General features: G+C 38.8%; 2 protein-coding genes across 3 annotated transcripts; one reads left to right on the top strand and one right to left on the bottom strand.

Annotated features, from left to right (window-relative positions):
• Nucleotides 1-84: 84 nt before the first annotated feature.
• On the bottom strand, nucleotides 85-24,097 carry LOC109103232. Of its 2 annotated transcripts, none has more exons than XM_042771134.1 (32): nucleotides 23,235-24,097; nucleotides 21,323-21,546; nucleotides 20,937-21,092; nucleotides 20,418-20,606; nucleotides 16,310-16,427; nucleotides 16,111-16,221; nucleotides 15,858-16,029; nucleotides 15,606-15,768; nucleotides 14,331-14,519; nucleotides 14,071-14,245; nucleotides 13,234-13,373; nucleotides 12,651-12,952; nucleotides 11,168-11,325; nucleotides 10,655-10,882; nucleotides 8,091-8,426; nucleotides 7,656-8,018; nucleotides 7,059-7,229; nucleotides 6,820-6,977; nucleotides 6,590-6,727; nucleotides 6,270-6,417; nucleotides 4,606-4,739; nucleotides 4,225-4,350; nucleotides 3,888-4,077; nucleotides 3,744-3,809; nucleotides 3,511-3,651; nucleotides 3,371-3,430; nucleotides 2,587-2,703; nucleotides 2,142-2,293; nucleotides 1,194-1,280; nucleotides 794-940; nucleotides 530-688; nucleotides 85-369 (listed from the first exon to the last, which is right to left on the bottom strand). In XM_042771134.1, the coding sequence occupies exons 1-32, from the start codon at nucleotides 23,293-23,295 to the stop codon at nucleotides 211-213; spliced, it is 5,238 nt and encodes a 1,745-aa protein (XP_042627068.1). In that variant the 5' UTR covers nucleotides 23,296-24,097; the 3' UTR covers nucleotides 85-210. The 2 variants fall into 2 exon arrangements, with proteins under 2 accessions (XP_042627068.1, XP_042627067.1); XM_042771133.1 differs by lacking the exon at nucleotides 23,235-24,097 and adding an exon at nucleotides 22,723-23,217.
• A 1,121-nt stretch (nucleotides 24,098-25,218) lies between these two features.
• On the top strand, nucleotides 25,219-27,477 carry LOC109103231 (apolipoprotein A-IV-like). Its single transcript, XM_019116604.2, has 4 exons — nucleotides 25,219-25,373; nucleotides 25,515-25,587; nucleotides 25,724-25,817; nucleotides 26,409-27,477. The coding sequence occupies exons 2-4, from the start codon at nucleotides 25,539-25,541 to the stop codon at nucleotides 27,199-27,201; spliced, it is 936 nt and encodes a 311-aa protein (XP_018972149.2). The 5' UTR covers nucleotides 25,219-25,373; nucleotides 25,515-25,538; the 3' UTR covers nucleotides 27,202-27,477.
• Nucleotides 27,478-27,945: the final 468 nt, after the last annotated feature.

Raw genomic sequence — 27,945 nt, 5'->3', positions numbered from 1 at the left:
ATTGCCCATTTTAATGTTTTTTTCTTAGTGCCATTTTTTCAACTTCTGTACAAGAAAGTAGCTGTGCTGGGTCACCACCAGAAGCAAAAATAGATGCTCTACCGTCCAAGACCATAAGGCCATCAGCTGCCTCACAGCACATAACATGCCTTTGAAAGCTGGATTCATCACTGTCAGAGAGGCAGCACTGTTCAAAGTTAAAATGTCAGTTCATGGAGGAGCAGCGGCTTGGCTTTCTGGGTCGTCGTTGAGTGACGGGTCAGTGTTGAGGTGGTTGATCTCCAGGCTCTTTGGAGACTCTTTTAGGAGACTCTCGACCTGGCGGAACACTGAAGCCTCTCTGTATTTGCGCAGACGTCCCAAAACCTCCTGCCCAGAAAACAGCACACATCCGAAATCTCACACTCCGATGAGTATTACTTTTGCCACATCAATCTGATCCTATGGCATCTGTTACATCCCTGTGAATTACTTGGCAACAGCTACTGAAAACACGAGGGGCGAATATGGTGAAATACATCAAACTTACATGCTCTGAAAAAATCCCAGGACTTGGCTTCTGGACTCTTTCCAGCAGAAGACCATTGAGAGCTGCGTCAGACGCCAAATCTTTCGTCCTCTCATCATCTGGACTATCAGTTTGTCCCAGCCTGGCATGGAACAGCTCACTTAAGCCCACCTGTAAAACCTAGAAATGGGGACAGGACATTATGTCAATAAGAAAGACTCTATTAGCACATTCCATTCTTGGTTTGTTCAAGCTGTGCTGGTGTGGAGTGGTTACTTATAGCACCTTGAAGAAGGCTCTTTGAAAGGCAGGAATGGTGTCAGTCCTCATCTGGCCGATGGAAATGTGTGCAGCACAGTGCATTAGCAGCAGAGAGAGGCCACCCACCGATTGCAATCTCTGACTGCGAACAAACAGAGTCTTCTGTCCCTCCTGAAAACATAGGAACTGCTAAGTGCACAGTATGACAGAGCACTAAGTATGCTTATCATGAATTAATTATCATTCACCCAGTGACTGACAAATGAGGGCATTTAACCTTAATGCAACCGAACTAGCCATGAGACCAATTATATCACAGAGAAAGTGGTGCTAATTATCACTTCTCAGAGTCTGGTAAATTATGAATAACTTTTCTTTCTTTTTATAGCTGGTTCAATACAAACATACCTAAGCGTCTAGATACCTGATAATAGAAAGAGTTGCGGAAAGCATTGTTATGGTAGTCGTTGAAAGGAAGAGTAGAAGCCAGTTGAAGGGTTACTGCTGGTATCTAGAATGAAGAAATCAAAGCTGTGAATAAACTTAAGACTGTTTGCATGTACTGTACGTTTGGAGTCAAGTAAGATTGTTAAGAAATTAATACTTTTGCTCAGCAAGGACACATTATAGATCAAAAGTGACAGTAAAGACATGTATATTATATAATTCATCAAAGAATCTTCAAAATATATATATATCACAGTTTCTGGAGTAATGGCTGCTGAAAATTCAGCTTTGCCATCACAGGAATAAATTACATTTTATAGTAAGTTCAAATAGTAAAGAGTTACTTCAAACTGTAATAATATTTAACAATATTGCTGTTTTTACTGTATGTTTGAACAAATAAACACATCCACTTCCACATCCACATACTTTCAAAAACATTTAAAAAAAAAAAAATGCATATTCTCAGCAGTATTTATCTGCCACAAAACACTCAATAAAGGTGACAGCATTAGAACCAATTCATTTATATTAAATGCAAATTTAAAAAAAAAACACCATCATTTATATAAATTATTTAAATAAATAATTTGATGAACATTAATTAACCAAATATTAGATTCTTTTTTATAACTGTTGTAAAAAATACTTTACATAATATTATTTTATATATCCCTATCGATGCAGGAACTCAAATGATTTCTTTTTTCAACTGGTACATTTAAATGATCTATCTAACCAATTAAAACTAAGCTGCATATGCAACCCATCACCTTGTTAAAAGATCTCATGTTTTTTTTTTTTTTTTTGTCATGCTACTTAAAAATGTAGTTGAGTCAGTATTGTAGTTACATTTTGTTAGTTACTCCCAACACTGTCTATGAGAACATAATAGCAAGGGAGAAAATGACAGACGGATCCAGACCATTTTATGTAAGTGAAGGTGCTGGAGGAGAAACTGTCCATGCTGGTAGAGCAGAAGCTGTCGTGGGTTGAGGGTTTCAGAGCTCACTTGAATCAGCTCTCCCTCACACTCCCACTGGGCATCCATGAAATCCATGAATGACTGGCCTGCACCTGAATGCATGTACAAACTCACACCATTTAATGAGTCAGACTTTGATCACTCTGCATCTTTGCGAACTTTAACACAAAATAAAGCTGTTAATTAATTACATCATCACATGAGTAATAAGTTATAACACAGCCCCTTAACCTTATGAAGCTGCTAAAAATAAAGCTCAAGTTATTTTCCCACACTGACATGTACATGTTTTTCATGGCTTTAAGTCATCTGTTGCTACACTAATGACTTTGCAGTTCTGATGAGTTGAGATTGCACGTTTCAGTGGTGATAATTAGAGCCTGACCTGAAGGCTGGATCTTGAGAAGGCCTCTATCTCTGGCACTATCCCTGAGCTGTTGCTCCACTTCCTTCATCAGCTGGAATAGAGGAGATAGTGCTACTAGTCTGGACCAGTCTTCCTCTGCAACACCATAAAACAAATACAGAACACCAATACAGGAAAATCACATAAAGTCATGTTTCTCAGCATTTACTTGTACTTAGATTTTTGGTTCTTTCCAGCTCAATATTTGCCATCACAACACTAAGTTACTTAAATGTGGTTCCTAACACGTTCTGAGTGGTTTTTAGTATTTTGCCCATACTCTAATACTAATACTCTGGCCCTAGAAATTACTCCTTTTATCAATGTTTGTTTTGGGGGTCAAAAGAAGGTAAATTTTCTATCGTCAATAGTGTAGTTTATGTACAAACACAGTTTAACCAGAAACCAGCTTTCTTTCGGTCAACATGGCGAATCCTTAAGTCTGAATGCTTTGAAAAAGTAAGAATGCACTGCTCTCCAATAAACAGCATGATTTAAGGTATAATTCATGTATGTAGAAAAAAAAAATTGGCAGTATTGCAGTACTCAAGTCTGGACACGACCAGACTCAGTCTCAAGTCCATGTGCCTTAGAAAACATGCTAATAGCCCCAATAACACATTGAGTCATGTGCTAATGCAATGTAACAAATCATGTTTTTGCATCAGTGTTCTCCTGTGGTTCAAATGTTACCTTTAAAAGAACCTATGAGTCTTAAACATACACTGGTTCAGCTCAAAGCTCTCAAGTAAAATGCTCTGACCTGCTAGCTGTGGGATACTGATGTGTGCGGACAGACCAGGTTCCTGGAGAAATTGGACATCTGAATGGAACAAGAGAGAACATCATGTTGTGATCTGAAATGAGGATGCTGGTAACATCTCTGACTTAAGACACCCTCACCCTGGCTGTGGTTCAGCTGTGTTTTTTCCTGGCTTTTCTGAGTGTAAGATGGGTTTGACAGAGGAAGAGAGGGCACCGTGGCATTCTGTTCACTCACAGACGGAGCCTTCATTTGATCTTTAAAGGACTGAGTTGAGATACCTGGAGCAGCAGGAGACACGAACACAGCGGTGAAATTCTACAGGCTGACAACCAGAATCTCACTATTTATTGTTTTGTGCACTGAAAAATACCTTTCACAACAGACACAGATTCGGTCCACGCTCTGGAAGCGCTGTCTCGGTCGAACGCCTGCTTTCCTTTTGAGAAACATTTTGCAACTCAAACAAAAGCATGATTAACTTTCCTGTAATAAGGCATAAATGAGGTTATTGTACCAGAGCTCTGCTGCCGCTGTGTGCTGGTCGACTGGCCAAGTGCTTTGGTTTCCTCCAGCAGCTGAATAAGTCGTTCAAGCCGAGGAAGGATTTTCTGCTGAGTCATGGCTATTACTTTCAGAGGGTTCCTCACACCCTTAGGCTGCAGCATGCCAAAATCCTTATACCAGAATGTGCCACAAACCAAAGACTAAGGGAAAAGAATCAATTCAGTAGACTTTCAGGGGAAAAGGTGGATTAAAGTCTGCTAAAGCATTCCTAATTGTCCCATAGACACCAAACGGCTCTAAGGTAAACCAAGGACATCACTACACAATTGACCTCCGGCATGTGTTACCTGTGCAATGTCAGCACGCAGCTGGCAGACCTGACGAGCACAGTGAAGAGTTGAAAGTGCAGCATCCAGCTCTGCTTGTCTCTGCATTAAATGCTCCCACAGATCCTGCTCCCTCAGTTTTCCATCCTGTCATAATTAAAAGACACTGTGTTATTCATCCCAGACTGCACTCCATCAAACTGGAAAATGGACAGTGCAAAGCCAGAATATTGGCGATCGCACCAATAGTCTTATGAAGGATATCAAGCTTCCAATGTATTGATCTGCTCATTCAGTTGTTCAACAAAGTAGTAATGAGCTCAACAGACTGTTGTCAGCATTGTATCTTTCTGTCTGAGGGTGAGAGTGTTTTTTTATGTTTCAATGTGAAAACAAGCTGACCAGATGCTGCGTTTCCTGTGCCGACAGCTGATCCCGGTCCCTCTGCAGTCTCTCCATGGACACACTCACTCGGTTCAGCACGGCCTTAAGCTCAGTGTGCCAGTAACACTGCTGCTCCCACTCCTCTTCATCTCCTAAAGGAAGAGTTCACAGAGAGATGAAAACTTTGTCATTACTTATTCACTATCTTGTCAATCCAAACTCTAAAGATGTTACCAGAAACAAGATTAAGGACAAAAGTTTTTTTTCCAAACAATGATAGTTAATAGTCATCTATGTTAAGCCAACAAATTCTCAATGCAATATGTAACTATGTTATATTTTGGAAAACTGATGGCTAATTCATATGAATTTGTATGATCTCATCTGTACGTTTTCTTATGTTCTAATTAGGCACTAGTGATGGTTAATCTTGGAGGTTCATGGGTTTTTTGTAAAAATTGTATATACGAAATACATCATAAAATAGTTACGTTTTTAATGAGATTGGGTTGGTTAAGCTCCAAACATTGGCACCAAAAAGCACTATGAACTGCTGTGAACAGATCATTGAATCTTGAACTCAAGAACCGGATCAGAGAAGGAATTATTATTTTAAACTGATTTGTGATCCTGATCTTGTTCACAAATCAGACTGATCAATTTGAAAACAACTGATGAACAAATTAGATTGATTTGTTCACAAAAATCAGAGTATGACTCAATTGAATGAGCTTTGAATCTTGAGTTTACTGCTTACTGGAGGGGAAGAATAATGACATATTTTGCAATTTTTTTTTTTTTTTGTCTTCATTTTCGCATTTGAGCAGCCATGCTACTTCGTTGTATATTCTTCTAATTCTCTTTTGCTTTCGCTTTTTTCCACATAAGCGAGACATGAAGGTGAGCAAATAAAAACAGAACTGTAACTGTTAAGTGAACAGTCTCTTAACATAAATAGATAAGTTGTAAAATAAGTTGTCAAAAGCAGTCTGTTACTTATTATTATACACTACTGTTCAAAAAAGTTTGGCGTCAGTAAGATTTTTTTTTTTTTTTTTTAAGAAATTAATTCATTCAGCAAGAATCCAGTAGATGGTGACAGTAAAGACATTTATAATGTTACAAATATTTGTATTTCAAATAAATTCGGTAACACTTTATTTTAAGGACCAATTCTCACTATTAACCAGCATGCATATTACTAGCTAGTAGTTAGTATTAATAGTTAGTTAACAGTGAGACCTTCAAATAAAGCGTGACCATAATAACTTTTTATTCATCAAGGAATCCTGAAAAAATATTATCATGGTTTCCACAAAAACATTAAGCAGCAAAACTGTTGCACAGCATTGATAATAATACCAAATATTTCTTGAGCACCAAACCAGCATATAAGAATGATTTCTGAAGGATTATGTGACACCGAAGACCGGCTGCTGAAAATGTAAAATTAAGAATTTAGAACATTTTAAATTGCAATAATAATCACAATATTACTGATTTTACTGTTTGCTTTTTGCCAAATAATAGCAGTCTGGGTGAGCATCAGAGACTTTTTTTTAGACATTCTTTCTAAAACTTTTTAAAAAATCTTACCAACCTCCAATCATGAGTTCTATGTATTGAATCTTTAAATCATAGTGGTTTGTGGTCCCAGTGGGAGTATGAGTGCGAGGACTGACCTCCTGTGAAGGTGTGTAACACATGGGCTTGTAGGAGCAGCGATAACTCTGAGTTCTGGAGAGCTTTTCTCTGGGCCTCACACTGAGCACTTTCCTGAATCTCAGCGGCGGTCTCCCTGAGGTGCCTGTCTGTGTCCATCCAGTCTATCTGTTTCACGCACACACATGAACATGCACAGAATCACATTCAGGATGCAGGGATGGTGGAAATGCTTTCCATCACACTGACACTCACAAAAATAAAAACAGACACTTGGTCCAAAGACTTGCATTTTAAATAGACCACAGAGCTTAGTGTCATTTCTGTAGAGTCAACTTACACAGTCAGACTCGTGTATGGATGTGGACAGATAGTGTTTAATGGCTCTGTCAAAATCTCCCACCATCTCCTCTTCCTTCAGTGTCTGCTCACGCCAGTAATTGCCCTGTACACTGCTCTCTTTCTGGAGGGCTTCCACCTGAGGCGAACAAACACACATTTGCACACATATAAACACCCTCAAGCCAAATGAGCTTTTATGCTGCTGTGATTTAGTTCAACTTCGCTCACCGTGACACTGTCTGGGTTTTCTCCTAACGTCAGAATCTGGGACACAGTTACAGGAACCACAGTCCGTTTCCAAACATCCAGACTGGCCCCCACAACCGGAGCCAGCACCCCTGTCACTGGGTCCACTGTCTGCGCTCCAAAATGTATGGGAACTAGCCCTGAGAGTCATAATATACTCTAGGTTAACATCTAGAGATTAATGTAACTGGATTTGGACATTACTAGTTAACCTCCATTACCTTTACCATCTGCATCCTCCATGGTTCCTGCCAGGGGCACCATAGATCCTGACATCCAGTCCAACTGAGCTCCCAGAACTGGGACATGCAGACCCGAGCCTCCAGGGTCAGGATACTCCAACCCGGGGAGAGCTGGCAAGGAGAGCTCAATGCCAGGAAGCTTAATTTCCCCTAAAGGAAGGGAAGAATGCAAGGATATAAATATTTAACTAATGTATAATTAAAATAAAAACAAATAAAATATTTTAAAATGTACACTGCCTATCAAATGTTTGGGATCAGTATGTTTTTTTGTTTTTTTTTCCAGCAAGGATGCATTTAACTGATCAAAAGTGACAGTCCACACGTATACCTTGCAAAAAAAAATAGTGTTTCACATTAGTGCTGTTTTTACTGTATTTTTGATCAAATAAATGCAGCCTTGTTGAGCATCAGAGACTTCTGAATAGTACCAAATAGCATATCCTTATATTAATCTCACTTACCTACATAACCTACTGTTAGTGATATTATAAAAAGCTTATATTTGGTATTAAACACCACTATTATCATTAAGGAAAAATAATAGATATTTTGTAGCAAGGAGCTCCAACCCACCCACACTACCGCCATTCTCCACCACACCCCTGGCCTGTCCCTGTACGGCTTCCAGGCGACTCAGCAGCTGCAACATACAGTGTTGGCTGCTTTTCCAGGCCTGCTCCAGCTCAGATGTTGCTGCCGAGAGTCTGTCCAGGTCACCTTGTGGATCTGCAGCTGCTGAGCTGAATCCTTGCAGGAGCTCTGCCATTCGCAAGCAAGCGCCCAGAGCCTGGCTGTCCAGCAGAGCCTGGAAACCCCCAGCATGAGGCACCACCTTTCCTCCTCGCACGCTGCCTCCACCAACCCGCACCATCCGTCCGCTCAAGGGCTCGATGAAGGACTCGCCTAGGAGAAGCCCCCCAACTGGAAGTACAGCCCCTGAACAGAGACACTCATCAATCAGGCTGTTTGAACATGCTGAGACATTTTTTCAGCAATCAGAAAACGGACCTGTATGGGGATCAAGAGTGATGCCCGTGATGAGCACTAGGTCACCTGTACGTGGGTCCAGCATGGGAGAGCCTATTTGAATAGGCTGCCACAGGCGTGAGATGGGACACGTGTGCACGCCTCCCAAAGGATAAACCAATCCTGTTTGTGGATGGATGGTGACTGCCTGAATAGGCACCAAAACACCAGTGTCACAGTCACACATGGGTCCTCCAAGCATCAGCCTTTGGCCTGAACGAAGCCCCCGTAGTTTGGAAGCAGCATGAAGTTCGGCGTGGCGGGACGGAGGGTACGGAATGAAAGGCAGCAGGGGTAGTTCCCATTTTCCCACCTCCCCTAAGAAAGAAAATGCTGGGTTCAATAAAATTTCAATCAGCAGTGATAAATTTACAACAGAAGTGGATGGGGCCAATCCATAATGTTAACATATATATTAAAAATGTTAATAAATAAATGTAGCTACCAGATGTGAACAGTGTGTGTTTTAATATGATACGAATGTGAAAAAAATCACTAGCCTTTTCCTAAACTAACCTGTAAAATGACCGTAAAAATGGCTAGAACTTTTTCATATTACATAATACACATGTAATAATAATAATAATAATGTAAGTACTTTTAAGAAAATTTTAAAGTTTCACATTTTCACTTTTAAAGGGATACTCCACCCCAAAATGAAAATTTTGTCATAAATCACTTACCCCCATGTTGTTCCAAACCTGTAAAAGCTTTGTTCTTCTTCGCAACACAATTTAAGATATCTTGGATGAAAACTGGGAGGATTGTGACTGTCCCATAGACTGCCAAGTAAATTACACTGTCAAGGTCCAGAAAAGTATGAAAGATGTCATGAGAATAGTCCATCTGCCATCAGTGGTTCAACCGTAATGTTATGAAGCGACGAGAATACTTTTTGTTCACAAAGAATACAAAAATAATGACTTTATTTGAAAAATTCCTCTCCTTTGTGTCTCTCCAAATCAACGTAGCACTATTTGGGTGAATATGAGCTGAACGCAAACTGCGTACGCTATACTATGTCACCCACCTCACAAGGATATGTTTTTTGCATGTATTTACACTTTGATTTGAAAGAAAACCGCATCAGTGCTGCGCAGCTGACACAGAAGAGTGTAAGCTGCCTGCGTTCAGCTCATATTCTCCAAAATGGCGCTACGGTGATGTGGAGAGACACAGAGGAGACAAATTGTTGTATAAAGTCAACAAACTTTTTGTTTCATTCGCGTACAAAATGTATTCTTGTCGCTTCATAACGTTACAGTTGAATCACTGATGGCAGATGGACTATTCCTATTAAACTTTTCATACTTTTATGGACCTTGACACTGTTATTTACTTGGCAGTCAATAGGACAGTCACAAGCCTCCCGGTTTGCATCCAAAATATCTTAAATTGTGTTCCAAAGACGAACAAAGCTTTTACGGGTTTGGAACAACATGGGGGTAAGTGATTAATGACAAAATTTTCATTTTGGGGTGGAGTATCCAAATAAAAATGTTTAAATTATTTTAAAAATTAATAAAACATATTAACAAAATATTTAAAACATATATCAATATAATATTTATAACACTTGTGACGAGTGTGGCGGGGCCGAGAGCCATGAGAACGGAGCGAGGCCGGTGGAGTTGAATGGTAATAAGCCACTGACTGTTCTCAAGTCCCACGGAGGAGCTTCGGAAGGATAAAAGGAAGAGGGACGACAGTGAAGGACAAGAGAGGACCAGGCCTGGACTATTTATGTTGTTTTGTTATGTTTTATGCGGCAGTCGTCCGTGAGGGGCTGCCGCTTTTACTTTCGTTTTGTGTTTGTTTATTTGATTATTAAAGTTTTATGTTTAAAACTTTAAAACCTTCTTGCCGATTTAAGAACTTTGTTACAACACATGTACATAACCTATTAACCTGTTACTAACAATACAAAAAAACTGATATTTGGTATTAGTCACCAATGTGATTATATAAGAAAAAATTATCTAAATGCCAGAAGTTCTGAAAGCTCTTACACTGTTGAAATGAGATCCCATATTAAATGACCCTTTGCTAAGCTCCACCCCCTTGGTGCTAATTAATTCAGATAAGTTTTACACAACATCAAATAGGAAGGAACTGGAGACTGAGAATTTCAATAAATGACATTTGTGGCACAATGCTGATTACCACTTACTCCTTTACCTCTTCTTTTTTGAAAAAGCAAAAATCCGGGTTACAGCTTCATTGCCATAACAATGTAACATCTAAAATGGAAATAAAAATTTCAGGAATGACTCTACAGTTCATATAGCCAAATAGCCAAATTTCAAAAAAAAAAAAAAAAAAAAAAAAAATTAAGTACTTTTTTAAAATAAAAAGCTGCACATCCTTCAAAAATTGCCCTCTTGGACTTACACCCTAAGCACCTCACCATAACCTCCTTTTTTTTTAATGAACGAGTCTGATTTATTTTTGCTGTAATCAACATTGAGTGCTGTTGATTGAGCTTAATTTATACTGAACTCAGAATATTAATTTAAATGTACTAACTAGCATACCGAATGACTCACCCACACAAGCATCGGCTGTAAAGACAAGGGTGGAGGAAACAGGATCAAAGCCCACGTTTCCAGCCATAGGCAGTAGTTTGCCAGTCTGGGAGTGTAGGAAGAAGTCCGGGGGAACTGGCATGCTGTGTCCACTGGCCAGTAACATATGGGCGTTAGAGTTGGGCTGAATGAGGCCTGTGAGGGGGTTTACATGAACGGCATCACAAGCTCTAAGAGATCCATCAGGAGCTGCAGAGGGAAAAAGAGTGAAATATTTCTATGTTTCTACAGACTTTAATCAATCAGTCATGCAACAGACATGCCAAGTTGAGCCTCAGAAGCTATTTGTCAGGATTTGACCAGCAATGCGTGGGCAATGTTGTAAAATACCGCCACCTAGTGGTGTAGCCAGGCTTTTCGAGTATGGCTATTTTCTGTCATATTCCACTAGGCGACATGTTTGCACAGCCACTGACTGGAAACAGTGACAACAGTAGGTCTGAATTACATGGTTAATATCTGAAAAGGTCTCACCGATGATGTCTTCCCTACTGAGGACTGATCCAGTAGCAGGGCATAATAGCTGTGCTCCAGTGCCCTCTTTAAGCACAACCCAGGCCCCCAGCCTCTGGCTCTCCACTGATACCTTCTCAGTCATCTCATCAGCCAGCACAGCTACCCGCTCCAGAACACTGCAATGCACAACATATACAGTAGGTTATGAGTCATGGATTAACATAACATTTTAATAACAATGATAACAAAACTATTTGGGATTTGAGCTTTGAAGTGTCCATGTGATATGTCCAATCATAAGGAGGATCTGAGGGAGGTGAAGGGCAGGCTGTGCAGAGGCTGGGTAGATCCAGAGGTCAGGCAGACATTGGTTTTACAGTGGCCTGGCTTTGTCGTGCCCTTTCTGGGCGTCAAGGACACTGATGCTTATGTTATCTGTTGTGATGTGTGTTGAGCAATGACATCATAGATATGAGGAGAGGCGAAATGTCTAGTTTTTCCACAATGAAACCTTCACTTTCTTCATATTATGCTAATGCGTAAATCATACTGCATCCTGGCAGACATATCAGATAAAAGCAGCACATTCTAAACAAACAGATCCAATTTCATCACAGCAGTTACTAGACAGTCAATCCTAAAGATCGGATGTGAAAGTAAATCACAGTTGTGTGCACTCTGGACAAAGCTTTAAGCTACTCACTTCCTTTGTGATTAAGATCTGAAAATGCGATAAGAGGGCTGGGACGAAGATGATACAAAGATTCTCCATTATACCAACTATGTTTTTCTATAAATAATTACAATACAGTCATTGAGAACCCTGAAATTTTGAGTATACAGTTACATTCACGTACTTAGCTGTCTAAATGAAGCAACACAAAAACATTCTACTGCTTTTAGTTAACACTAATTCAAATTACAACAAATTCTTGCCTGGACGTATACTATTTTAAAATGACAGCCGAAATAAAAGAATGCATCATATGTGAATAGTATTTGTATCCTGATTGTAAAATTGTAAATTGTAAAAACGACAGTGATCTGTAGGCAAGTGATAGACAAAAAAAATGCACCACCATTCAAACATTTGGGGTCGGTAAGATTTTTAAATGTTTTTGAATGTAGTCTCCTAGAAATCTCTCACCAATTTTATTACAAATTTATTTGATTAAAAATACAGTAAAAAATAGTAATACTGTGAAATGTTTTCTATTTGAATATATTTTAAAATGTCATTTATTTCTGTGATGGTGAATTTTCAGCATCATTTCGCCAGTCTTCAGTGTCACATGATCCTTCAGAAATCATTCTGATTAATTAGATTATTATAATAGTATTAATTTGATTATATATCTTTAATCAGTTGACTTTAATGAACCACTTTTTTGTGGTTGAGGATTTTTCTTTAAGTGTGTTTTTGTTTAAGTCTCGAACACACATATAAACATGAATAAACAAGCAGAACTGACAGATTCATATCTGCCTCTCCATGACATACTGTTGCTTGATGTGTTTATCCCAGAGCGAGGTCTGACCCTCAGCCAGCAGTCTCAGAAGCCTCGCGCTCTCTCTCAGTCGTGCTCTGAAGGTCTTCTGCATGGCCTGCTGTGCTCTCATCTCCACCCGCAGGATCTGCAGCTGGCTGTCCAGCAGCTGTGTCAGCTGATTGCCCAGTGCTCTTCGTCGCACCATCTCCTGCTCCACCTGCCTCTCCAGACCTTCGGTTTTCCCTCCAAACATCCTCCAGCCAGGGTGGAGCTCTCTCAACTTCCCCAGCACCCCCTGATAGAGATGCTTCACCTAGACAGGGCAAATGTTTCCATCAATGAAACAAGCTGAAAAGAAATGCTATATTTACAACTCATTTTAGTTGATCCACGCACTTCACCCCAGGGAAGTAACAATTCACTGCTGTATCCTACATGGTATCATAGTGGACCATGAAACAAGAGAGACTGTTAATTACAACTGAGCATCTCAGTGATGTTATTCAATATGGGTAAATATATTTGAACTTTACGAGGGTGATATTTGAAGCTCATAGGGGCAGGAAATAGACTGTTGTTCTCATAGAGTCTCACCTCTCCTCTGAGCTGCCCGAGACGTATTGTGACAGACACGCTGTGCTTGAGTAGGATGTCATAGAAGGTGCTGGAGCTGAATGCTTCGAGATCCACTTGCTCTTCATAGTCCCAGAATTCATTTGACACCAGAGCCACTGCTGCGGGCAGTGTGAGCACAGTCTGTGGGAATTCTAGCTCTGGACAGAGCTAATACAATACCATAGCACAGCCAATACACCTCCTGACAATTGTTGCATTGAAAGCAAAGAGTAATCTTTGGTAACTGTGTATGATGCTGTCTAGGACTCTAAGTGTTTGTCAAACAGAGATATGGTTCTGCCAAAACATCAGGGGTATCCTAAAAACTTGCACTTAAAATAGGTCACTTTGCTACAGCCATGATGAATGAAGCCTCATATCATGGTTATCTTAAGGAGACAAGGAATCTTGGCAATGGATGTTCAAATGCTAATTGGAGCAAATAAAGAAACAAGCTTTTGAGATCTTGGGGAAACTGTTTTCTCCTTTTAATGTGAAGTACAGAGGGATTCCTTGTAATTTGACAATGTCTAAAATCATGTTTGCTTATTTTCAAGCATCTATAGATATTTTTCTATCTTAAGGAAAAAAGTAGCTTTAATTGTTCAAATGTTGATCAAATGTTTTCTTTTTTCTTTTCTTATTTGACCATTAGATATATTATAAATGTATATATATATCAAGGGAATGAACCAGGGATGCACAGGGATCTTGTGTAAGGTAGGTCTAATTGTGTTAGAAGGTAGCATATGTAGCCCCTGGTAGTACAAAAAAAGGTTTGCTCATGTGTCTGTGGTTTGTGACGTCAGTGGTTACCTCTCTGCACTGAATCCTCAGTCAACCCCACCTGCAGGTTTCGATGTGTTTTTTTCACAGCCACCACCCTGGAGCCCTTTGATGAATAGTCGTCCATGTTGTACCTTAGCTGCAGATCACGGTACCTGACCTGAGCTGGCAGTTTCTCAGGCCAGCCGTAATTCCTGAACAAGATCTGTGAGGACACAGTGTTCGGTCACTTCAATAAGCCAAGTTTTGTTAACCCCAAGGTTTTTGTTAAAGCCTTCCTTATCACTTACCAATATAATGACACACAAGCACAGGATTACCACAGCTCCTACTAAAAGCCCACCGATCATCAGCCAGTTGGGGCGGAGCAGCAGGTGGCGTCTCTGTGCGATGCCCATGCGAGTCAAATGATGTGGGTCAGAAGGGAAGAAGGGTCCAGTGTCATAGCACTCTCCACCTGCAGGCACTACCCTCACATACTGAAGGGACCAAACAATAACATCAATAAATAATTGGACATAGTGGTTGATTTTTTATTACAACTAACAGTTTTAAACTTTATAAAAATAAAGAAACAATTTTAAAAATAAAAAATAAAATAAAAATATTTTTTATATGTGAGTCTTGAAAACTATTTAGCTTTTTTTTACTTTTCAGTTGCTTTTTATGTAGGATTTCCATTATTTTTTCATTTTCCCTTGTCTCAGACCAAGAATTTCAATCTTCAAATATTTAAAATTAAGATAATCTAAACAAAGTGAAATAGAAAATTATGTAAATATTTATTGTGTGACAATTACTTATGAATCACTTAGATTAAAAAAAAGAATTATAATAAAAAAGAATTTAAAAAATACAACTATGTAATTTTCACAATAACAAGTAAATTTGCCCCCAAAAGTTGAGATCGGATGAAAATATGAGGTGTGATGTGTGAAAAATTAAGAAATTAATGGTTTTATCACAGAGTATATATAGAAATACGATGCTTTTAAAAGAAAAGGGTATTACTTTTCTTCAGCAAGGATGCATTATTTAATGAAATGTGAAAGTAAAGACATTTATAATGTTACAAAAGATTTCTATTTGAAATAAATGCTGTTCTTTTGAACTTTCAATTCATCAAAGAATCCTGAAAAAAAAAGTATCACAGTTTACACAAAACTATTAAGCAGCACAACTGTTTTTAACATTGATTATTACAATAAATGTTTCTTTAGCACCAAATCAGTTAATTAAAATGATTTCTAAATAATCATGTGACACTGAAAACTGGACTAATGGCTGCTGAAATTCAGCTTTGAGTCACAGGAATAAATTAAATTTTAATATATATATATATATATATATATATATATATATATATATATATATATATATATATATATATATATATATATATATATATATATATTTTTTACAATATTACTGTTTTTAATGTATTAATATATGTAAAGCACAATTGATTTGAGTTTTTAGTATTTTATTTATTTAGTATTTAGTAGTACAGAATTTTAATAACATTTAACAGTTATCCGCCATAACATGAAAATGGATCATAATACCATGTGCCTATAATTGTGGCTGCTGAGTTTGAAGGCGTACACCCCAGGCTCATGGAGACTTATGGAAAAAAGGGAGTGGGTAGATCGTGCCAGTTCTTGGTCCTGTGCCAGTAATCTGAAGGGTCCCCAGTCAAATGCATCATTAGTGTTATACAAGCTGTCTCTGTGAAAAAAGCAGGATTCCCTCTGTGACAGTCTGGGACAGTGAAAATGGATGGGCTGCAGATGAATCACATGTCAGCATGTACTCACACATCATACTGAGGATAGTGCTGTTGGGTCACTGTAAAAAGAAGAATGTCTCCCGGATGTAGACATGCTGTTGGGTTCAAGACTCCTCTAGGCCTCATGTCGGATGTACCAAACGCTGATGATATACCGGACCAATGAGAGTCCCAGTCTTCCTCTTTGTCTTTGATGTTTCCTAACAAAACATATCTCATAAGCATGTCTAATACACTGGTTGTGTGTATATATATGTAAGACATATTGGTGTACTACATACCTCTGTCTTTGTCTAGGGGCTCAAAGTAGTTGTTAGTTTGCTGGCTGTGGGCCAGAATCAACCTCCTGACCTCCACAGGGACGGCATTAAGCAGACCAAAGAAGCCCGCCTCTGCACAATGGCAAACAGAGAGCAGGCTGCTGATAAACTGTGGTCATGAAACCCTCTCTACTTCCTGCCCTCGTCTCTGGCTACTCACCCTCTGTTTTAACTGTGTACACAGGCCTGGAGAAGTTGAGCTGCACATTGCATTCTAAGCTCCCACGGGAGTCCCAGTGTTTGAGGACGGTCTCCAGCATGCTTCTAGACATGCTCACCTATTAAGAAAACACAAGGGTAGTTTAATAACAAATAGGGCAGAGTGTTATCCTACCGCTGTTTGTGCTAAGCTCTCACTTGTGTGTAAACAGGGCTGCATTACACTCTCAATGCCTTGTGCAAGTCCCTCACTTTGTGTACTTTGTTGTAACGCTATCCAGTCATACTGTGTTTCCTTTCTTTTTTGCAGTTAATCGTCCTATGGATTATGACACTTGGATGGAATAAAAAAGATGGAATAAAAAACTCAAAAGATCAAGTTTTTGCTTGCTGTTGAGAATCTTAACACAGTCATATCATAACTGTGACAACTACTTACATTTCTATTTAGTTACTCATCATCATCAAAAAAAAAAAATCATTCTACACTTTAATTTATTTTTTATTTTTATTATTTAAAGTGCCCTATTATGCCATTTCGAATATTGCCTTTCATGCGGTGTGTAATACAGCTGTATGTGAATGTAAACAGTCTGCAAAGTTGTAAAGCTGAAAGTGCCAAAACAAAGAGTAGACTCTGAACAGCCAAATGAGTCACCAGTAATTTGAATCCCACTTCTGTGATCAATACACTTCACAGGGTAACACATTTGCATAATGCACACCTATGTTCTTCATTGGCCGGCTGTGAACAACTTGACCCACCCTCAAGCACTTTTTATTATTCATGTCGAGAAAATGCTGTGTCCTATGCTGTCCTATGCTGAGAAAGTAAATTTGTTTTATTTTCCGAAAGATGAGGTTGCAAAGAATCAGTAGGTAAAATTATGTGATGTCTTTTAGATAGGCCAACACCAGTCTCTCAAACAATTTCATGACCACAAACGTGAGAGCAACAGGTCTGTAGTCATTAAATCCATTGATTTTAGGTTTTTTGGGGACCGGAATGTTAGTGGAGTGTTTGAAGCAGGATGGAAGTTCACACAGCTCCAGACATCTGTTGAAGATCTGTGCTAAGATGAGAGCCAGTTGGTCAGCGCAGACCTTTAAAGGGGTCCTATTATGCTCTATTACAAAGTCTTGATTTTGTTTTGGGGGTGTACTAGAACAGGCTCTCATACTAGGTTGTTCAAAAAACACATTATTTTTCACATATTTTACAGTATTACAACACCTCTCTCCCCAGTCTGGCATGAACGGCTCGAACAGTTCCTGTATCAAATGAAGGCCCATCTTTTGAAATACGAAATGTGTTGTGATTGGTTAGCTGGGCCAGTGTGTGTTGTGATGGGCACCACTCGGCACCTGGTTGGGAAATATCATGCCCTTACCATAGCCTCCTGCGAGCTTGAGTGTAAATATTGCATCAAAATCAAATCGATTTAAACCCTGGGCCTGAAGCTGGACCTGAAGCTTTCTAAGTCTTCTGTTTTCTGAAGACCAGGTTCACATCTAGTACACACACCTTAAGCACAGGTTGAATGGTTGGAGAGGAGAGGGAGGTAGTGGGGGTTTCAGGGGGGGGGGGGGTGTATGTTTGAAGTGCAGATCAGAGAGGGTGTGGGGTGTAAGACTGGGCATTTCAAACCGGCAGTAAAACACGTTAAGTTTGTCGGCCAGTTGTTGATTCTACACAGAATGTGTGGGTGGTGTCTTGTACTTGGTGATGTTCCTCAGACAAGACCACTGACGCCGGGTCATTGGCTGAAAACTGTTTTTTCAGCTTTTTGGAGTAGCTTATTTTAGTCACTCTGATCTCCTTTGTTAGTCTGTTTCTGGCTTGGTTATACAAGATTTTATCCCCCTTGTGTAAGCATCATTTTTGGCATGAAGAAGCTGTTTGAGTTTCCCAGTAAACCATGGATTCACCCTGCAGCCCAAGGCTCACTGAAGCTAAGCAGGGTTGATCCTGGTCAGTACCTAGACGGGAGACCTCCTGGGAAAACTAGGTTGCTGCTGGAAGATGTGTTTGTGAGGCCAGCAGGGGGTGCTCACCCTGTGGTCTGTGTGGGTCATATAACTACCCAGTGCAGTGACGGGGACACTATACTGACAAAGAGCACCGTCTTTTGGATGAGACGTTAAACCGAGGTCCTGACTCTCTGTGGTCATTAAAAATCCCAGGATGTCCTTTGAAAAACAGTAAGGGTTGTAACCCCCCATCCTGGCCAAATTCACCCATTGGGCATCATGTCCCAAGGAGGAGCTCTGGAAGGATAAAAGGAGGAGTAACGACAGTGAAGGACGAGAGAGGACAGGCCTGGACTATTTATGTTGTTTTGGTTCTGTTTGTGCATGCCAGTCGCCCGTGAGGGTCTGTCACACTATTTTCAGTTTTGTGTTTATTTTGTTATTAAAGTTATGTTTAAATGTTCGCTGGTTCCCGCCTCCTTCTTCCCATGGTTCTCGGCCCGGCCCCACTCGTCACAAAATGTAAGGAATTTTTATGGTTTATCATTATTGAATGATAGGAATGTCCTGTTTCACCCCTCGGCTCTTAATGTATCGTGTTTTCTTCTGGAGCAGTCCCTCAATTGTCCTCAGTGTGAAAAGGTGGATCTCAAAATCATACAGTCACTGCTGGAAAGGGTTCAAATATGTAAAAGATGCTGGAAAACTGAAGAATCTGCAGCACCTGAGGATTTTTCTGAAGAACAAAGCTCAGTTTAACTGTTCAGAACAAACAAGGGACTCATGAACAACCATCACAAAACGAAAAACAGTTGTGGATCATCCAGTTAACCCACAAACAGTATTAAGAACCAAGGGTTTCCCAAACTTTTGAATGGGGTTATTTTAATAATTTTGGCTACTTTTGTGGCTTGTGGACTAAATGTAAACACATAAATATAAACCTTTAATGTAAAATATCATGACAGTACTAAATAAAATATAACATGCATTTTGTATGATCTCTCTTATTTTGTTAAAATTATTCAGATTTTCACAGATTCTGCAAGGGGTTCCCAAACTTTCGCATGCCACTGTATCCTCACAGAAACTGATTTATGAAGTTACAGTATCTGTGAGCTCATCCAGATTGGTTGCTGCAGCTTCGAAAACACTCTAATCAGTGCAGTCGAGCAGGCTTGTAAATCTGGATCTACTTCATTAGTACATCAAACTGATTTCAGTTTCTGCCTGTAGGTTGGTATGAGATGAACTGATCAGACAGCCCCAAAGCTGCCTGTGGATTAGAGTAATGCATCCCAGTGATCCAATATATTACTGTCTCTGGTGGGACATGTAACATGGCTGTCTGTATCTTGGCAGCTTACGGGAAATATTTGCATTGTTAGAATATCCAAGAATTATTAAAAGAGAGTCTGGGTACTTTTGCTCCATTTCAGTTATTTGTTCAGCAAGCTGTTGTAGCGCTGCGCTCACACACGCGTCTGGAGGAATGTACAAATGAAAGAATAAAACACCCGCAGTGAGTAGAAAGGTTTACAGTTTATGAAGAGTGCCTCTACATTAAATGTTTTTTTGCCTCTAAATTGTACTAGACTAAAATTCAAATGGAAACTGAATATATAAAAGCTAATTCAAAATATTAATAAATATAATGACTGTATATAAATAATACTAAAATAGCACTGCAACAGTCTTTGCATAAAATGATTTAAATGTCCAGATTTTCATGCAGCAAAATTGTATCCATACTGGAAATTCAATCACGTTAATCAGTTAAGCATATATGAATATTATATTTTTGACAAAAAAAAACTTTTTTCGTGTTTTGGTGTATTTTTTTTTTAAACAAAACTTTGACAGGCTACAATGCTTAAATGCATGCATTAAAATATACCCCTATTACTCCTATCAAAGCAAGAGGTTTCCAAATTATTGTAATACATGGAAAAGTAAGGCATGTAGTTTTATCAAGATGTTATGAAACAAATTACATGCATTTTTACTATCTGGGGGAAAATTCACTTGCCACATTGCTTGTAATGTGTTACCCTGAAACTAGACTACTATGAGGTGCTCATCATGTTTTGGGTCTCCTTCCTAACACCATATCATGATGTGAATGGACTAGGCCTGACCTGTTGATTAGACTCAGTGTAGAGCAGGTAAAGGCTTCCAGTGCAAACCAGCTGCAGAATTGGACTCAGGTTGCTCCGGCACCAGCCAACACACTCAACCCTGTCTGGCTCAGGCCTGGACAGCCCTCTGCAAGCACACAGGCCCAGGGAACCATCATAGCCCTCATACAGCTCAGGAGATAGACACACCTGGGGGGTACAAAATTTGACATATTGCTCAATGAGAAAACTGCGTCACTGGGTCATAGGGTTCAGCGGTACACATGTGGCCCCTTTATGTGTGCACTAAAAGTTCATGGAGGAAGGTATTTTACTTTACAGGTCACTGACTTGCTGGTCAAACATTCACTAAGAAAACATTGAAAACTGGATGTCTTTCATGAGCAAAATAAGCAAGTTATCACGCACCATTCATAAAACTTTGAATGGTGAGTGTGTCATCATCACTGTGCAAACAGCACAACTGTAATGCAGGTTTCTCAATATTACCCCGGTTTCATCTTTCCTTTGGATGCTCACCTGCTGGGAGCAATGCTGCTTCCATTGCTTGTGGTCCAGACATTCTCCATGCTGGTTTCGTGCTCTTCCATCCTTGCAGATCTCATAGACCTTCAACACACAGGCTTCTCCTTTCTGTGTGTATCCCAAAGTACATGGACACTGTCCATCACTGGCCTACATTCAGGATTGGGAAGACACCAGCAATTAGAGACAATAAATCCTGACAGTTTTCCCTAGTGACTAGTAACTGATGAAAAGAGCATTCAGCAGTCAGTGAGAGTGGTAACCAGACTCCCACTAGGCTGAAACATGAGCGCCTGTCTGAGCAGAGGTCTGCAGATTGCTTCTCTACAATAAGCTACAAATACACGGGAACTTATGTAAACAATGCAATAAGTTGTAACCTGGAAGACTTGACCCTCTCGCAGACATGTACAGCTGTCCTGTCCAAGCAGAGGCTGCTGTGACCAGGGCCCACAGGGCAGGCAATTGCTCAAGCCTTCTCTAGGTCCATAGTGATGTGGTGGGCAGCTGATGCAGTCATTTACAGACTGGGCCCAAAAACTTGGTCCAAATGTTCCTCTAGGACATGGAACTGGACCCCTACCTCCCTCTGGGCAGTAAAAACCTCAGAGTGCACAAAATTAGAAGGTTAATCTTGCTTCAATAATCAAATTCAATTTTATTCTCAGGAACAGTTCACCCAAAAATGAAAATGTGCAGAAAATTTACATCCAAGATGCAGATAAGTTAGTTTCTTTATCAGAACACTTTTGGAGAAATTTAGCATTACATCACTTGCTCACCAATGGATCCTCTGCAATGAATGGGAATGAGAAGAGAAACCAATTCGTCAGAATGAGAAACCAAACAGCTGATAAAAACCTCACAATAATCCACAAGTATTCCACACAACTCTAGTTCATAAATGAATGCCTTGTGAATTAAAAAGCTGCATGTTTGTCCATCATCAAATCCATCAAACAAATCAAAACTTTAATAAAGCAATTTAACTATAAATCACCGGAAGGATTTTTCTTAATTATGACTTTAATGATGAAACATCTTGATGAATATACAGTACATACACGCAACTTTACACTTTACAAGACTTTAACTGATGGAGCTGTTTGGACTCTGACGGCACCCATTCACTGCAGAGGATCCATTGTTGAGCAAGTGATGTGATGCTGTCTTGGATGGCCTGAGAGTGAGTAAATTTTCAGCGTGAATTACTCTTTAAGTTTTTCTTCAAACATGAAAACATGCAAAGTAATCTTTTAGAAAATAAGCTCTTAAAACACACTTTTCACACGCTAAGTGATTTACTTGGTCTTCTGAAATTACATTTAACAAATATTTGGATAAATGTCTGAATTCTTGTCTTGATAAGGCAACTTTCATAGCACTGCATCTTAAATACACACATATTAATTGCATTTGTACACTTTTTTAATATTTTCACTAAATTACATCATGGCTGGAAACAGCTTGCAATTGAATTATAACAAGTGATAATAATTTTAACAATAAATATCAAAACGATTAATTAGCTTTTTAGATCATTGCAATTTAAAATAATTTGTATAATGCCTTTTCAGAGTTTAACAGAACAAGTGTAAAATATTATTATTTTTATTATACATAATACACATAAAAGTAGCCAACGAATATGATCAATGCATGGTAAAGAGTTTAAGACAATTGTCTTGTCCACATTGTAATAAAAATTAACCCCTGGGACTAATAAACACCCACTTGATGCATTTTTTACATCCTCATGTCCCAGAAAAATTCAAGTTACCTGGTTTGCAGGAAGATCTCTCAGGAAGTCTTAGTGTTATGTTTGATCCAACAGCAGTGCTCAGTCTTGGGGCAAAGAACCAGCAAAGTAGGGTAGGCCAGCAGAGGCATACCCAGAACGAGCCCATCATGTTAGTTTGCTGCCCAGGGCTCAGAGGCAGCTCAAGGCATAAAGGAAGCTCTTTCCCTGCCATACTGAATGATTCATGAACAGTCTAGAGATAAAGTATCACACATGCCAATAGGTAGAAAGATGCAACCTGATGCTCCCAGTTTAGATTACAGGCCACAGTGAAACCATGAAACTGATTAATAATTTTGGCTGTGCTTTAAATGTCTTTCAGCACATCTGAAAAACATCAAATCAGTCACAAGTTGCAGTTTTATGAGAAAAAGTCTAGTCGTATCAGAAATGTCCTACTTGTGTTCACTTTCTCAAACACTTTGGCAGGGGTAGAGAACATTCCAGGCACTCTCTATTCAAACAAGCAATGAGATGCTTAAACAACAAACCTTGTTTTTCACATCCCTTGGCTTCATTCGTTTTGATGCACCCAGTAAGCGAGAAGGCCATGGTCAGCCTAGTAAACTGATTGCATTATCTGGGTTAAAGTTGAATCTGGATCCAGAGTCCTAGCAGTATAAACAAGCTTGAATTAACATCAAACACTTACATAAGCAAAAGTTGTTACACTCTTTAAACTTAGCAAGGGAATCATATCTTTTATTGACAATGTAAATCAGACATAAAATTTGGAGTGAAAAACAATGTTTTAAAAAGTATGAATCTGTATGCCAGTTAAACACTATGCTTAGTGCTTATGATGTCCTCATAATTTTTGCAATGTGATTCAAATCATTGAACTTGGACCCTGAATTACTTTAGCTGAGTTTGTGTGGACTATGACCTAATGGTGACTTAAATTACGCAATATATTTTCACATTTCACACACTTTTAGCCCTACATAAGAATGAACTCAACTGACAAGGTAGCTTTAGTGCTGAAGTTATAACTTATCTGATAAAAAACTGATAATATATAGTTAGCCTACTTATAAATTGATATCCATTCCCACAAAACAACTTGTTGCACAATTTGTTACTGCAAGTTAAACGCAATGCATGGAGAGTTATCCTGCAGTCTACTCCTAGATAACAACTGTGTCCGTATTTAAGATCTAACTCACTGTGACGCATTTGTAACTTGCAGGCGATGCTACAACTCACTAGACTCGTTTTCCTATGGCACAAGCCACAAGTAAAATAGCCTACTGTTGTGCACTAAATTTTTTTTTATTTTTTTGTGTTCATCTATTGTGTCTACCACTTCTTTTCAGCTGTTTTGAAGCGCGAATGAATCAGAGTCAAGTGTGGGTTGAATCAGTATGTGATTCAACCAAAGAGTTTAGCATGAACTGAATCCTTTAGAGCTGTTTCTCACTCAGTAGGAAGAAGAAGAAGAATAGGAATATTTACCTGAAACAAACCCTGCAAAATGAATATTAACGTTTGGCAGCGATGAAGAACTTTTTTATTAAGTGTGTGTCTCGTATGTGAATTAGTATTTCCTAGGCCAAGGAATGTTAAAAATTTATGAATGAATGTAGTGGGATTGATCCAGTTCTGCTGAAGTATATACAGTCAGTTTAGTTTCCGTTCGTTTTTGGGTCAGTGATAAGATATGACATAACAGGCAACCTTTATTTTTTTTTAGAAATAACCAGTGACACACCGATAATATTTAGGAAAAGGTAAAAGTGAAGCTCCCAAAGTCACCATTATTAAACGATTGTACAATAATTGTATTGTATTGTAATCTGATACGATTGTATCTCTAGATAAACATGTTTTTAAAATTACATTTAAATTTACACAACACACTACCCTGGACAAACAGAATGTTTGGTAACTAAAACTATGGCATTTGAATGGCAAAATTCCCAGTGTACTGTTTGTTCTTGCCCAATGCTCACTTATACAGCCATCAGAAAGTGTGTCTAAACTGCAATAATCAAATGCTCAAAGTAAGCCACTATTGGCTTTGTATATCACTAGCTGCAGCTATTTAGATTCAAAGCAAACCTAAAAGGACCCATTCAGTAAAGAACAAACAAACAGCACCTTTGTTCATGGAGCCAGAGATAATGCAGCAAGCACAAGACTGGTGGGTTCATTCTCTGTCACTTATTTCTGTGTCATTGCTGTGGGGAAGCTAGGACTCAACATGACTGATAAAACTAAGCCAAATTTCATGCAGTTAAGTTCACAGGCAACATAAGCCCTGGGACAGAGCATCCTGTATGAAGCCCATGTCATAAATGTTAAGTACTCAAACCTGTTCACTATAAGAGCTGACCAAACACCTCCGGTTAGTAGTAAACATTCCAATAGCAATGACCTCGCATGAATTGGAATTGCGTCAGTGTTGGCCTTGATGTGACATCACTGGGGCTACTCTTAATCTGTTGTTGGAAGAGAGCAGCTTTGAAGAGGCCACTCTGCAAAATATCTTTAGGTTCCTAGTGCCTATCGTTATCAAACTGCCCCTCCACGTTGTATGTGTTGACACAGAGGAAGAGCAGGACAACCTCTGATAAGGGACTGCTTTAAATGTGGACCCCGAGAAGAAATTCTCATCTTCACATCAACAGGTAAGGGCCAAATAGCCACTTGTATAGACTAATTAATTCATGATATTTGAATTGTCCTCTTTAATATATTGGCAGTCAAGAACATATGTGGATCTAATTACATAAATTCTGTTTCTTTCTTTCTTTCTTTCTTTCTTTTAGAATAACCTGCAACACTACAAAAATATGAATCTGCAGTTTGTTGCATTGGCTTTGGCATTAGCTACTACAGCAGGTTTGTTGCCTCTTCAGATTCTATAATAGCCTATCAATTTCCATTTCCTCTAAAATGGAGATTTTTACATTCCTTATTCTTTTTTCCTTACCTTTTTTTTTTTACATTGATCTAATGCAACCATCCTCCCTTTCAGCATTTCCACTCAATGATGAGATCAGTCGAGACGCATGGAGTTTACAGAGAGACAATCAGGCCATTGACAAGAAAAATATTGGCAAAGACTTAAAGTAAGTTCACTCTCATAGTATTAACAGTACAGTACAATGACATGACGCTTATTTATTTTGTTTATTTTCATGCATTAAAAATGTTATTCATACATACCATGTCTTGAATACACCTCTTCTGTGATCAGCATGTTTTTCATTTCTAAATTAAAATTTATTTTGATATTTTTTGAGGGACATGAAGTGAAAATGTCAGAGCAATACATCTGTAGTGATATCATAATGAAGAAAATTGTTCATTAAAAATAATTTAATTCTCGAATGGAAACCCTTACTAAGTAGTTATAATATTGTACTATTATTTCTTAGAAACCTTTTAACAAAACTGCTGATTAATGTTACAGTATATGAAAATGTTATTACTTTTTACTTGTTGCTTACACCACTTGACATTCAAATTGATTTTTTTTTATTTATTATTATTATTTTTTTTAAATTGTATAAGAGTTTCTTAAACCATATGAACCAACAAGAATACAAAAAGTACATTTCGTGTAACTAGTTTGATTTTTTTCCTTCTCTTTATCATGGACATTCTTGTCCACATCCAAGTCATTGTCCAAATCACTGACCCCTGATCCTATTTTGCAGTGGTGTGTGGAAGAACCATGTGGTGAGCAGTGACCTTTACTCCCAAGACTCTTACAACCCCATGGCAGCTGAACTGAGTCGCAAACTGAGTATGGAGTCTGAGCGCCTGAGGGCTCGTCTCAAGCAGGAGCTTGCTGAACTGAGGGAGAGACTCTCCCCTTACCCCAGCCACCCGAAACACACTATGGCCAATGTCAAGGAGTTCCTGTCCCCCTTCACTAAGCAGCTCCAGACGGCTCTCCAGTCCAACACTCAGGAACTCTGTCAGAATCTCAATCTGAACCTCCAGGACCTGAACCCAGAGGAAGCCACACTCTACCAGGAGGCAGTGCAGAGGATCACGCTAGCTTTGGAGGTAAGCCACCAGAAAAGGACAGCAGCCTTTGAGGACTTTAAAACAAAAGCATTTGAGGCTGTAGAGGAGGAACGAGATAGCAGTGGAAAGGAGCTTTGGGAGGAAGTTACCGCTAGGCTGGGACAGGAAGTGTGTACCTTCAGTTTAGAGGTACAAGGGAAGGTGGCAGCACTCAAGATAGCTTTGGCAGGCCATCTGGCCTCAGCACAGCCTCCAAGGGATGTGATGGCTTCAAAAGTGGATCAGTTCTGCCAGAATTCCTCAGCTCGGAATCAACAGTTTATTTCTAACTTAGACCAACAGATGATCGCTCTACACGAAAACCAGAGTCATAGTGAGTCAGCTGGTTTCCATCAGACAAACATAGAATCCATACAGGAGGATTTCTCAACCCGACTCACAGCCCTATTACAAGACATCGTTCACACTCTAAATTAAACAACACACCTCCATTCCAATCAGAAATGCAACTGTAATGTACTGTAAGTAACAGCTCTTATGTTTGGATTGCACACTGTGACCTGTAACTTTTGTAGAACAATATTGTTGTTTGTACAGTTTTCAGAAAGATCCTTATGTAAAGTACAGCGAAATCCATTGAATTGAAAGACAACAGAAAACCTTTCTTCCATTTACTGAAGATATTCTGTGTGGATATACTGTTTCATAAACATGTAAATAAAAAAAGTTCAATTTGTACATATTTGAAATGAATATATGTTGTCCAATGATTATTGTCTCAACTACAGTATATGAATAAAAGTTATTTCTAAATAAATCACATCTAAACAATAGTGATGTCATTTTAAATTACAGGAAGCAGCGAATCATTGGCTAATACAGAAAATGTAAACAATTTTATACACAATGAAAACTATGTCACAAACTACTTTGATCTATAATAGAAAACTTTTTTTTACATCATTTATTTTTAGGGCTGTCAAAGTTAACATGTTTATCAGATGCAATCATTTTTAACGCAAAATATAAAAAAGCTCTTTTTCAAATAAATCTTACTTTAAAATATTATTTTTATACTCAATTCATCTAATAATCGGAAGAAAACTTTCCAGATATTATTTGAATAATTTACTTTGCTTTTGGTACAGTCAAACTAAAAGCCAATTATTTAATGTAGAAAACAACATTGACTTTATAATAGCACACTTAATATTTCTTACA

The sequence above is a fragment of the Cyprinus carpio genome, chromosome A15 (genome assembly GCF_018340385.1).
Source record: "Cyprinus carpio isolate SPL01 chromosome A15, ASM1834038v1, whole genome shotgun sequence".
NCBI lineage: Eukaryota > Metazoa > Chordata > Actinopteri > Cypriniformes > Cyprinidae > Cyprinus > Cyprinus carpio.
The sequence above is the reverse complement of the archived record's forward strand: the minus strand, read 5'-3'. Positions and strand labels throughout refer to the sequence as shown.